Source organism: Euleptes europaea, chromosome 2, assembly GCF_029931775.1.
Source record: "Euleptes europaea isolate rEulEur1 chromosome 2, rEulEur1.hap1, whole genome shotgun sequence".
Taxonomy (NCBI): Eukaryota; Metazoa; Chordata; class Lepidosauria; order Squamata; family Sphaerodactylidae; genus Euleptes; species Euleptes europaea.
Window position 1 is genome coordinate 136,525,137 of NC_079313.1, and position 12,831 is coordinate 136,537,967.

The window sequence follows — 12,831 nt, forward strand, 5'->3', positions numbered from 1 at the left end:
TGAGGGGGTAGTCTTGCCAATCTCCAGGAGTGGCCTGGAAATTTCCCGCAATTAGAACTGACCTCCAGACTATGGAGATCAGCTCCCCTGGAGGAAATGGGAGCTTTGAAGGGTGGACTCCATGGCATTTAGGGTTGCCAACTTCCAGGTGGCACCTGGAGATCTCCCGCTTGGGTGGCCAACTCCCAGGTACTAGCTGGTAATCTCCTGGTATTACAACTGATCCCCAGCTGATAGAGATCCATTCTCCTGGAGAAAATGGCCGCTTTGGCAACTGGACTCTATGGCATTGAAGTCCCCCCTCCCCAAACCCCGCCCTCCTCAGGCTCCGCCCCAAAAACCTCCGATCTCCAGAGGCCCCCAGAAGACCTGCTGGGCAAAAGCCTCACCTGGCTCCACCGACTTTCTAAAAATGCTTGGTGGGCACCAGAAATCACTGAAACTGACTCACATAGCTACCCCCGGAATGGGCATGGTCTCCCATAAAAGGTTTTAAAGCCCTCCCCTAGTCTCCCCGAAGAGGCAAAGATGCTGGAAAACAAACTGTCCGTGGGATTCAAGAAATGTTGCTTACGTGCCCTTCAAATCTCACAGATCAGCATTCATGTCCCCAGTTTCTAATCTCCGCTGTAACCCATGCATACCACAGCCAAAGAAATCTCAGTATCTGTTTCCGAACGGTGTTCTGGGGAATCCTGAAGATTCCCAGGGGTTGCTCAGCGAGATAATCAGCAATGGCCGATGAGCTTCCTCAAAGGACATGCTACCATCTTCCGCTACCTATATAAGTCGCAACTGATTTACGGCGACCCCAGCAAGGGGCTTTCAAGGAAAGTGAGACGCACAGGTGGCTGGTCCTTGCCTTCCTCTGCAGAGCCTTCCTTGGTGGTCTCCCATCCAAGTACTGACCCTGCTTTGCTTACCAGAGCTGATGAGATCGGGCTAGAAGATGAAGAAGAGTTGGTTTTTATATGCCGACTTGCTTTACCACTTAAAGAAGAATCAAACTGGCTTACAATCGCCTTCCCTTCTCTCTCCCCACAACAGACACCCTGTGAGGTAGGCGGGACTGAGAAAGTGTGACTAGCCCAAGGTCACCCGGCTGGCTTCATATGTACGAGTGGGGAAACCAACCTGGTTTGCTGAAGCCAGACTGTTGGGAATCCGCTGAACAGGAGAGTAGAAGGAGGGTCTTTGGAGCTGCGTCGCCATCTGGTGGAGTCCAGCTGCATTGCCTGGAAGCAATTCTACGTCCCCCCCACCACCTTATGCTGTGGCAATCTAGGTCAATACCCTCTGCTGCTGTGATGGGTAACAACACCCCCGGGTTCCACACAGAGTGTTTCTCAGCCCTTGCCACTTGAGACAGAGCCAGCGTGGTGTAGTGGTTAGGAGCGGTGGACTCTAATCTGGAGAACCGGGTTCGATGCCACGCTCCTCCACATGAGCGGTGGACTCTAGGGTTCTCCAGATTAGAGTCCACCACTCAGGTGGAGGAGTGGGGAATCACACCTGGTTCTCCAGACTAGAGTCCACCACTCTTAACCACTACACCACTGGCTTATACCATAGATTCTCAAGGAAATCCCTCCCCAAATTCAACCGCCCCCCAAAATCTCCAGGAATTCCCTATGTCAGAGTTGTCAACATGAAGAAGGAGGAGGAGGAGGAGGCTTGGTTTTTATGCGCCAACTTTCTCTGCCACTTAAAGAAGAATCAAGCCGGCTTACAATCACCTTCCCTTCCCCTCCCCACAAGGTAAGTGGGGCTGAGAGAGTGTGACTAGCCCAAGGTCACCCAGCAGGCTTCATAGGTAGGAGTGGGGAAACAAATCCAGTTCACCAAATTAGAATCCGCCGCTCATGTGGCGGAGCGGGGAATCAAACCCGGTTCTCCAGCTCGTAATTTCCCTCTCGAGATGGGTTGCTGTAATTCGGAGCACTTCTGCACAAGAAGACCATTTCCCACGCTGCATTGAAGTGACTTTATTCGTGCCTCCACATGTTTTGGATTCTTTCTTTTCTTTTCTGTATGTGTCTACAATTAACGATTTATTGACTGATGTTGGATTCCTGGCACAAGGCAAAGGGAAACAGCAGTTGCCAACAACAGAACTAGTTCGTACTGTCCAAGGAGTATAAGATCAGATTAATTTTCCTCTATAGTTACCAATGATGAACTGAACATCTCAAACCCTGTCCTTGCAAGTGTAACCTGAGCATGTGCAGAGTTTTACTACAGGATCAGAGTTTCTTTTTGAAGCATCTTACATCCTTAGAAACAGTTCGGATGCTTTTTCCTGCATGCGTGTAGTCGAAATGTAGTTTGGTTTTGTCAAAAGGCAGTGTGTGTAAAGGACATTTTCAAGCCTGCGGATCGGCCCACTCCACCGGCTTCCCAAGCTGAGAAAAACCAAGAAAGCCCCACAGAATCTAGCCAAGGGTGCACCTCATCCACATGTGCCTCCAGGCAGATGTTTTTGCAACCAACTCACAAATCAGGGAGAAAGCCTGAGCCAGAGGCCTCACATGACCCTGATCCACAGTGAGGAAGCCCACCTCCAGGGCCGATTGGGGGATGCCGTTGAAAGGCAGGACACGGTGAATTTTGATATTCCATTTTTATCATTGGCGGGAGAGAGGGGAGGATGATATCCGACGTTCTTTCTCAAGCACTGAAACGTCCTCAGCTGTCTCTTGGCCCCAGAGGAAAAGTGTTCCTTGGCCCTAGGTGCTCTCTGTTGCTCCAAGATGCAGCCATGCCCCAAGACTGCCAGAGGAGGGGGAACCAGAAAGACCGAAATATCTCCACACTGATGTGTGCTGTGCAGTTCCAGAAGGCAAATGGCCTCAAATTACAGGAAGGCGGGTTTCGGCTGAACATTAGGAGAAACGTCATGACAGAGAGAGGCGTTGCAGTCCAACAGTGGAACCCGCAAGCGGGGGTTGAGTTGGCTCTCCTTCACTTGAACTCTTCAATCAGAGACTGGGCAGCCACCCGACAGGTAGCTTCGACCAGCCTGCATCAAGCAAGGGGCTGGACTAGATGACCTCTAAGACACTCTACGGTCCCTGCGGCCCACCCTGCTCCACTCTTTGTGTCCCACCCTGCTCTCGGAGGCTGCTTGGTCCCTTCCGGCTGTAGTGACACTTGCTCTTGGCGGCTGGGCCTCTCTTCGGGCGCTTGATGGATTCTGCAGGAATGCATTCTGCAGGAATGCATTCTGCAGGAAATCTCCTGTCCGGGAGTTGAGTGTTTGGCCGATGGATGCTGCCCTCCCAAGTTTACACAAACAATATTAGCCTGCTGTAATAAGGCATCAAAACCAAACAAGCTATTATATCAGGTCTCTGTTTGTATATGTGCATTTGGAAGATTGTGTATTATTTATTGTATATTTTTGTATACGTGGTATGGATGTTTATATATATTTTTAGTGAATCCTGATGAAGAACCTATCGAAACAGGTGACTACCGGATCCCCGTCTTTGTGAAGGGTTCACAGGAACCACGTTCCTTGGTGGAAACTTATGCACCACGTATGAAGGTCCAGCTACAAGTCCGGAACAACTGGGATGTATTATCTGTACTCATTCCCAGGAGAGGATGTTCTCTGGACTCTAATTATGTGTTGGATGCTTTTTCAAGCACTGATAATCAAATTGGATTTATATGACATGATTTTGTTAGTTCTATAGTTGACTTTGTGTGTATACTAACACTATAAGAATTGTGACACACTCTAGTATGCATTAGAATATACTTTTGATGAACTAATCTGGATCTGTATGATATTATTTGTTAGCACACACAGTCCATACTGCTGGTGTTTGGGCTTGGCCTCCCAAGTTTGACATGCGTGGGGTGAGTTGCTGCATGCCACCACCAAAGGGGTTGTGGGGGTCAGAAGGCATCTGTCCATCATCAAATACTAGAAAAAAACGTCCTACTGACTAGCCAAGACGACCATCATTGGACTTCTGCTCAGTCTTGGCTACTGTATCCGTGGGACACGAGCTTCTATATGACGTAGACGATGAGCTCGTTCGGCCAAGCCTCCCATGACGGTCCCTGCCTCTTTCCGATGTCATGCCGGGCACCGAAAGTTGCAGAAATCAGCGGACCTGAATAGGCTGTAGACGTTGACGAGGGGGAACATGACCACGGCTCCCAGCAGCGACCCCAGCTGCTCCACCGCTCCGTACCACACAAGGGCGCTGTGGCTGTGGCTCCGGAGGATCATCCCGGTCATGACTTTGACATAGCTGAGGGTCCCGGTGAAGAGAATCCAGCAGACGACCTGTTGGTACCAAAAGGGGATGCACGTGAACGTATGGATGTGACAGGGTTGCCAATCTCCAGGTGGGGGATGGAGATCTCCCAGAATTACCATTCTTTCCCATCTTTCAGGATGGACAAAAGGAAACACTCCTTTACACAAGGAGTGATTAAAATGTAGAATTCGCTGGCAAAGAATGTAGGGATGGCCACAGGCATAGACAGCTTTAAAAGGGGATTAGACAGATTCAAGGAGGAGAGGAGGGGCCATGGCTCAGAGGTAGAGCATCTGCTTGGCATGCAGAAGATCCCAGGTTCAGTCCCCAGCATCTCCAGTTAATGGGGCCAGGCAAGTAGGTGATGTGAAAGACCTCTACCTGAGACCCTGGAGAGTGGTTGCCGGTCTGAGTAGACAATACTGACTTTGATGGACCAAGGGTCTGATTCAGTATACAGCAGCTTCATGTGACAATGTGTATATCAGTGGCTACTCGCCATGGTGCCTAAAGAGAACCTCCACATTTAGAGGCAGTTAACCTCTGAACCCCAGAACCAGGAGGCAATATCAGGGGAAGGCCTCAGCATCTATGCCGTGTTGTTGGTCTTCCAGAATAACTGGTTGGCTACTGTGTGCTACAGGATGATACACTAGATGGACCACCGGTCTGATCCAGCAGGGCTCTTCTGATGTTCTTATGAAGGTCTCAGTCTCTATGCTATGGTTGCCAACCTCCAGACACTAACTGGAGATCTCCTGATGTTATAACTGATCTCCAGCCAACAGAGATCCGTTCACCTGGAGAAAATGGCCACTTTGGCAATTAGATTCTATGGCATTGAAGTCCCTCCCCTCCCCAAACCCCACCCTCCTCAGGCTCCACCCCAAACCCTCCCACTGGTGGCAAAGAGGGACCTGGCAACCCTACTCATGCCAAAAAAATCGGTCACTAGGCTTGCTGCATTTGTTTTTAAAAAGAGAATAACAGCTGCGGGGTCCTGATTCCGATTGGGGCCTCAGGGCCAAGAGCCTTTCTCGACTGTTCATTTTCCTGATATGCAAATCTGCTATTTGACCCACAGAGGAAAGCATGGGAGAAACCTCACGGTTCATCTCCACCCTCATGATGTAAACAGCATCTGCAAGGTAGATGGGAATCCAGATCAGTTAAAGGGCTTGGAGGAAAGAGATAAGCACTCTTCTCTCCCTGAACCCAATCTGAAGAAGAGGAAGAGTTGGTTTTTATACTCTTATTTTCTCTATCTTTTTAAGGAGGCTCAACCAGCTTACCATCGCCTTCCCTCCCCCTCCCCACAACAGGCACCATGTGAGGCAGGTGGGGCTGAGAGAGTTCTGAGAGAACTGTGACTAGCCCGAGGTCACCCAGCTTGGCTTCATGTGTAGGAGTGGAGAAACCAACCCGGTCCTCCAGATGAGAGTCCACCACTCTTAACCACTGGCTCTGAATCAGGCAGCTACCCTGAAGACGGAAACCAACTCGTGTCTATTTTACGCGACATTTTTTTTCTTTTGCAAATGCAGCCTCCAGGATTGCTTCAGCAAGCAATCTTCTCCAATAGGGCTGCCGACAGGCCCAGAGAGTAACATCCTGTCCCTTCAATAGAAGTCCAATGCGTGGAAATGAACCACAGAGGTAAATAACACAGGAAGAAAGTAGATTCCTTTGAAATGTGGTGTTGGAGGAAAGTGTTACGGATACCCTGGACCGCCAAAAAAACAAATCAAACGGGTTATAGATCAAACCAAGCCTGAACTGACCCTAGAAGCTAAAATGACTCAATTGAGGTGATTGTATTTTGGTCACATTATGAGAAGGCAAGAGTCACTGGAAAAGACAATCATGCTAGGAAAAGTTGAGGGCAGCAGGAAAAGAGGAAGACCCAACAGGAGATGGATTGACTCTATAAAGGAAGCCACGGCCCTCAGTTTGCAAGACCTGAGAAAGGCTGTTAAAGATAGGATGCCACATTGATTCATAGGGTCGCCATGAGTCGGAAGCGACTTGACAGCACTTAACACACACACACACACACACACACACAGTTCTAATAAAGGGGAAGGGTTTTTTGTCCTCCCTGCAGTTTGCAACCTTATCCCCTGGCCATTTTCTTGCTGGGGTAAAGAACTGTTTCTAACCCAGCTACGGAAACCTTAGATGTATCTGTATTTCCCCCCCCCCCCCAACTTGGATAAAAGCAGTTCAGAGGTAGTTTTTTTTCAACTATAAAAAATGGCAGCGGAGAGGATGAACGTAGGGTTGCCAGCCTCCAGGTAGTAGCTGGAGATCTCCTGCTATTACAACTGATCTCCAGCCGATAGAGATCAGTTCCCCTGGAGAAAATGGCCCGCCGATAGCGAAGAGGGACCTGGCAACCCTAGGTGAATGCTATCCTTCTCCGTTCCCACACTTTTTTTGTTCCTTGGTAAAACAATCCAGGCAGCTAAACGGGCAAAAGAAAAAAGCCCTTTAAAATAAACACAAAAGAACAAAGTGTCCTTGTGTGAGAGAGAAACTAGCATGAGTCTGAGGTCAGATTTGAGGAATAAACAGTCTTAAGAGACCAAAAGTCAATAAGATTTGCCCTCCTTCAAAAGTAAATTAATCATCAGATCGTTCTGGATCAAACAGTGTGTTCATATCATTTGAATACCTTCGGCTACCTTCTGCTCTGAATCAAGGCTTAACAAGGGCAGATTTTAGAGCAACGAAATCCCCAGAAGGCTTTCTCAGCTTCCCCAGACCCTGAAAATCAACATTCTTCGCCGTTAAAGTGTGACAGACTCCCATGTGAAATTACTGGACTAGAATTGATCAGTTGGGTTAATTGAATTACCAAGGGTGAGCCATGTTAGTCTGTCATAAAAAAATAAATAAAACAAAAGTTCAGCAGCCCCTTAAAAGTTAATAACATTTCTTTCGATAAATGCTCATTTTCTTCCCCCCAAGCACTTCCCCTCTGCTCAAATCAAGCGGTTTACATTTTGCATTGTACCTCCGCATCCTGAATTCCTTCTTTGTAACACCCCCACCCCTATACCTTCTGAATGGAATATATGGGTTTGGGGATCTCCATTCCTATTCGCGCCTGATGAAGTGATCTTTGACTCTCGAAAGCTCATACGTGGGAAAAAGGTTTGGTCTCGAAGATGCTACTGGACTCGAATCTAGCTGTTCGACCGCAGACCAACACTGCCACCCTCTGAAACGACTTATGTCAAGTGGGCTGCGACTCACAAAAGCTCATATTGAAATACAGGCTGCTAGTCTTTAAGGTAGGGTTGCCAACCTCCAGGTAATAGCTGGAGATCTCCTGCTATTACAATTGATCTTCAGCCGACAGAGATTTGTTCACCTGGAGAAAATGGCCGCTTTGGCCATTGGACTCTATGGCACTGAAGTCCCTCCCCTCCCCTCCCCAAACCCTGCCCTCCTCAAGCTCCGCCCCCAAAAACGCAAGAATAATTCTGATAGCAGCCCCTTTGGGAGCTCCAAATTTATCCTAGGAATTGTACAATTAAGCCCTTGTGGCTGATGAAGCTACTTCGTGTAGCGAAAGCGCTGGAATACTTCCGGAGCCGCGTTACCACCTATCTCTCCGCTGCCTGAAGAACTTGAAACTGACCAGAATGCAACTATATGCTTCACATGAACTTTTGTATAATTATTAGCATTTGCCTATGGTTTGGCAATCTTCGCTTTGTAACCTTGGTTGCTTAGCCTCGCTTGTTTGTTTGTTTATTTTTGCTGCACCTTTGCAATACAGTGATAGTTCTGCTATCCACATTTCTTGCCATCCTTGTTAACTGCTTGTTCATTTGTTTGCCTACTACTGTCTCATTTGACCAATACTTTTTACAGTAGAGTGAGTTATTTGTATAGATAACCTCCAGGTAATAGCTGGAGATCTCCTGCTATTACAATTGATCTTCAGCCGACAGAGATTTGTTCACCTGGAGAAAATGGCCGCTTTGGCCATTGGACTCTATGGCATTGAAGTCCCTCCCCTCCCCAAACCCTGCCCTCCTCAAGCTCCGCCCCCAAAAACCTCCTGCCAGTGGTGAAGAGGGACCTGGCAACCATACTTTAAGGGCCATCGGACTTTATTTTAACTGTATTAACCAGGGTTCCAAGAGAGATTACTTTTACAGCCAGACCTGGTATTCAGCTGATTATCATAGCTGGGTAACCCCTGATCACAGCTGTTGGGAGCAGATACTGTGTTCATCTGGTATATATTTGAGTTTTCAACAGAATCATAGATACTCCACATGAGCGGCAGACTCTAATTTGGTGAACTGGGTTGGTTTCCCCACTCCTACACATGAAGCCTGCTGGGTGACCTTGGGCTAGTCACACAGCTCTCTCAGCCCCACCTACCTCACAAGGTGTCTGCTGTGGTGAGGGGAAGGGAAGGTGATTGTAAGCGGGCTTGATTCTTCCTTCAGTGGTAGAGAAAGTTGGCATATAAAAACCAACTCTTCTTCTTCTTCAACCCCCTGCACAAGGCAGGAAATTTACAACTACCTCCCCCAAACACACACCCAGTGACCCCTACTCCATGCCCAGAAGATGGCAAAAAAAAAACAAAAAACCCTCGAGGATCCCTAGACAATCTGGCCTGGAGGAAAATTGCTTCCTGACCCCATGCCACCAATAAGAACATAAGAGGAGCTCTACTGGATCGGACTAACAGTGCATCTAGTCCAGCATTCTGTCTCACACAGAGGCCAACCAGTCCCCCTGGAGGCCCAACAAGCAGGGTATAGAGGCCGAAGCTTTCACCTGATGTTGCCTCCTGGCACTGGCATTCAAAGCTTGACTGCCTCTGAACATGGAAGTTCCCTTCAGTCACCATGGCTAGTAGCCACCGATAGACCTGTCCTCCATGAATTGGTGCAATCTCCTTTTAAAGCGGTCTATGCCTGTGGCCATCCCTGCATCCTCGGGCAGCGAATTCCATCCTCTGCCATTTTTGGAAGCCGCTCTCTGAATCAGAAAGCAGCAGAGAACTGAGTGAGTCAGGAAGCCGCCGGAGTTCGGAGGGCCAAATACTTACAATGATGGCGTCCCCCCACTCTGAGCGCTGGAGCAACGGACACGGGCTCATGGCCGCCATCGCCATGTTGTAGGCTCCAAACGCAGTCCCGGTCAGTGCTACGGTCCCCAGGATGGGGAGAGACCTGCGTGGGAAAGCAAACGCAGGAAGGTGGGTTTGATTGTTCACCTTCTACTGTTTCTAGGTATTCAGTTACAGCACAGTCGTGCCTCTGTTGACTCAAATGGTTTTAACTGTTGACTTAAATGGTTTTAACTATAATTTCCTCTCTTCAGGGAACTCTGCAAACTATAACGCTGAATTTTCTGCAGCCCTCTCACCAAAATTATTGTTGATTGGGTAAACTGGGTGAGATTACCACTGCCTTCGATGCATCATAAACTCAAAATGGGCTTTCAATGGTTTAAGGTAACTTGGCATCTGCTGACTCCTGAAACTGAGTATCTGGAACAGACAATTAGTTGTGATATTTTATAAGTGAAAAACTCTGCAAAAGTATCAAGAATATGTTCTGACCCTGGAGTTCCTCAGTGGTCTCCCAACGAATTACTAACCAGGGTCAACTATGCTTAGCTTCCAAGTTCAGGCTAGCCTGGGCCATCTAGGTCAAGGTAGACAAAAAGAGGTGGTTTGTCATTGAGTGCATCTGTGTAGCAACCCATCCAGAATGACCCAAGAATGTCCAATTCTTGGGTCATTTACGCATGGTCGCTGTAGCCTCCTTTATTCCCCGTTTCAGCCAGGATCAAAGTAGCCCGGGTTGGGGGAAACTGTATGCATTGGCTGGAATGATCAGGGACGAAACTGTGTGCTGATGGAGGCATGAATACAGAAAAGCCGTCTCCCAAGTTCAAATCAAGTCCCACCCCTTTAAATGCTGCTCTGTAATTGGCTCACCTCGTGAGAGAAGACTTCCTTCCCCCCAAACCCGACTGCCGCATAAAAAAGCATTTTAAGAACAACAACAACAACAACAAAAACCCGGAGCAATCTGAAAGAAGGGGGGGGGGGAGAGAGAAATCCAAGCCTCGGTTTTAAAAAAAGCCTTTCTTTTGCTCAGAAAGAGCTCCGAGGTAGCAGGAAGCACTTGAATCCCTGCCTCTTCGTGATTGGCTGTGAGAGAAGCCAATCTAGGGTTGCCAACTACCAGGTAATAGCTGGAGATCTCCTGCTATTATAACTGATCTCCAGCCGATAGAGATCAGTTCACCTGGAGAAAATGGCCGATTTGACAATTGGACTCTATGGCATTGAAGTCCCTCCCCTCCCCAAACCCTGCCCTCCTCAGGCTCCACCCCCAAAACCTCCTGCCGGTTGCGAAAAGGGACCTGGCAACCCTAAGCCAATCTTCTGTTCTTCCCCTGTTTGGCTCTTTGCATGCTGCGTTGAAGAGGGGTTTGGAAAAGGGTGAGGCGAAGCTCAACCCAAGAAAGCTGTATACTCGCTCAGTGAATCCGGAATGAGCCGGTCCACGGTTTAATTCGGGCAAGAAGAGTTATGGGAAAAGCCGGGTTCGTTTTGCGTTGAAGCAGCTTTGAGCTTCCAAGGAATGAGGTAACGTGCATACCCAAAGATTTGATCCTGGCTGAAATAGGGAATAAAGGAGGGTTAAATGACCATGCATAAAACACCTTGGTGGTCTCCCATCCAAGTACTAACCAGGGTCGATCCTGCTTAGCTTCTGAGATCTGATGAGACTAAGCTAGCCTGGGCCATCCACATCAAGGCATAGAGCACACACCTAAAGAACATGAAAGATGCCTTGAGGAGCAGGAGAAGAAAGAGAAGAAGAGTTGTTTTTATATGCCAATTTCCCTACCACTTAAGGAAGAGACAAACCAGCTTACATTTGCCTTCCCTTCTTGTCCCCCCAACAGGCACCTTGTGAGGTAGGTGGGGCTGAGAAAGCTCTAAGAGAGCTGTGACTAGCCCTAAGTCACCCAGCTGGTTTCATGTGGAGGAGTGGGGAAACCAGTTCACCAGATTAGCCTCCGCCGTTTATGTGGAGGAGTGGGAAATCAAACCCAGTTCTCCAGATCAGACTCCACCGCTCCAAGGAAGGCATGTACCTGCTAGGCAGAAAGGTAGCAATGGTGCACGCAAGAGGATTGGCCACGGAGCTCAGCGTTGCCGCTAGGTGGTAAGCCATGTTGCTGTATGGCAAACAGGAGTAGCTTTGCACCGAGGGCAAGATGCCATTGGTCAGTGCATTCGCCCAGGCGACGAGGAAATAGACGAAGGCAAACTTGGCCCAGGAATAGGTGATCTTCTCCGGATCTGCATTGTCCACACTTTTGGCGGAGCTTGTCTTTTGTCCATCCGCAAGAGAGTTTGTGAAGACCCCTAACTCCATGGATCCTTGTCTGTCCACGGGGATTTTCTGGACCGAGTTGAGGGTGACGTTGCTGGTGCAGAGGTTCTGCTCGGAGAGTTCCCACACCTTGGGGAGCCGGTTGAGGAAGAAGAAGGCCACGAGGCAGGAAAACATCATGGCGGACAGGACAATGAAGAAGACGAGGCTGGAGAAGTTGGCAGGGGAATATTGGGTTGTCATGTGGAAGTCAACGTCTGCTGCGGTCACGTTGCTGAGAGTCTCTTTGGCGGCGGCTGTGTCGTTCTGTGGCATTGTTACGTTGACGCAGCTAGAAACTCCCGAGCCCTGGGCCAAAGCAAAGAGGGCAGGGATCAGCCCGCTCAGGCCTTCGCCGATGAAAAAAGTGGGGACGTATCGAGGGTGGAGGCGCACCATGAAAGGCAGGAAAGTGACGGAAGAGGTACAGTCCACCAGGGACAGGACAAAGGTGAGGACCAAGAATGCCGTGCTGTGTCGGTTTCCGGCCACAAACGTGGTGCGGTCCCACAAGAAGGCCAACAGGAAGCAGGCCACAGTTCCCATGGAGACCACGGCGCAGATGACGGGCACCTCGCCCAGCAGGTGGGGCTTCCATTTGTGCATCAGGGTGACGAAGAGCGGCCCGACGTTGGCCAGCTGGATGATGATGATCAGGTAGGATGGGAGGTACCAGCCTTCGGGGAGCTGATTCACCAGCAGGGGGAGTTCTACCCAGACGCCGTTGATGGCCATCCAAGAACCGGTCCCAAAGATGCAGGCCAGGAAGTGGGTGAGAAGCGCCATCGCTCTCCAGGGGACCAATCAGAGCAGAGGAGGCTAATTCCTGTCGGAGGAGAGAGGGGGAGTGAGGGGTAGGGTTGCCAACCTCCAGGTGGTACCTTTCACAAACAAAAACAAACCCTATGCTGCGGTAACTCAGTTGTGTAACAAGATCAGCACGTGGGCTCCACTTAATAATAAAGCATGATATATTCACAATTCATTAGTGTTCATTTACTCATAACTAATATATACATACAATCATTACATAGTGCTGAATCACACAATATATGCAATACTGAGTTCAATTCTTCTTAGAAACAATGATCAAACTGAAACTGAATGAAAGTTCAACATAAAAGGCG

At 48.9% G+C, this 12,831-nt stretch overlaps 1 protein-coding gene across 1 annotated transcript; it reads right to left on the bottom strand.

Moving 5' to 3' along the window:
• Window positions 1–4,087: 4,087 nt before the first annotated feature.
• On the bottom strand, window positions 4,088–12,490 carry SLC52A3 (solute carrier family 52 member 3). Its single transcript, XM_056844193.1, has 4 exons — window positions 11,703–12,490; window positions 11,424–11,657; window positions 9,355–9,478; window positions 4,088–4,300 (listed from the first exon to the last, which is right to left on the bottom strand). Exons 1-4 carry the CDS (start codon window positions 12,488–12,490, stop codon window positions 4,088–4,090), a joined length of 1,359 nt encoding a protein of 452 aa, XP_056700171.1.
• Window positions 12,491–12,831: the final 341 nt, after the last annotated feature.

Coding starts and splice junctions, on each gene's coding strand:
- SLC52A3 (XM_056844193.1), bottom strand. CDS start 12,490: ATGGCGCTTCTCACCCACTTCCTGGCCTGCATCTTTGGGACCGGTTCT. Junction 9,479..11,423: donor GCTACCTTTCTGCCTAGCAG/GTACATGCCTTC, acceptor TTTCCCACGCAG/GTCTCTCCCCATCCTGGGGA. Junction 4,301..9,354: donor AGTGGGGGGACGCCATCATT/GTAAGTATTTGG, acceptor TGGTACCAACAG/GTCGTCTGCTGGATTCTCTT.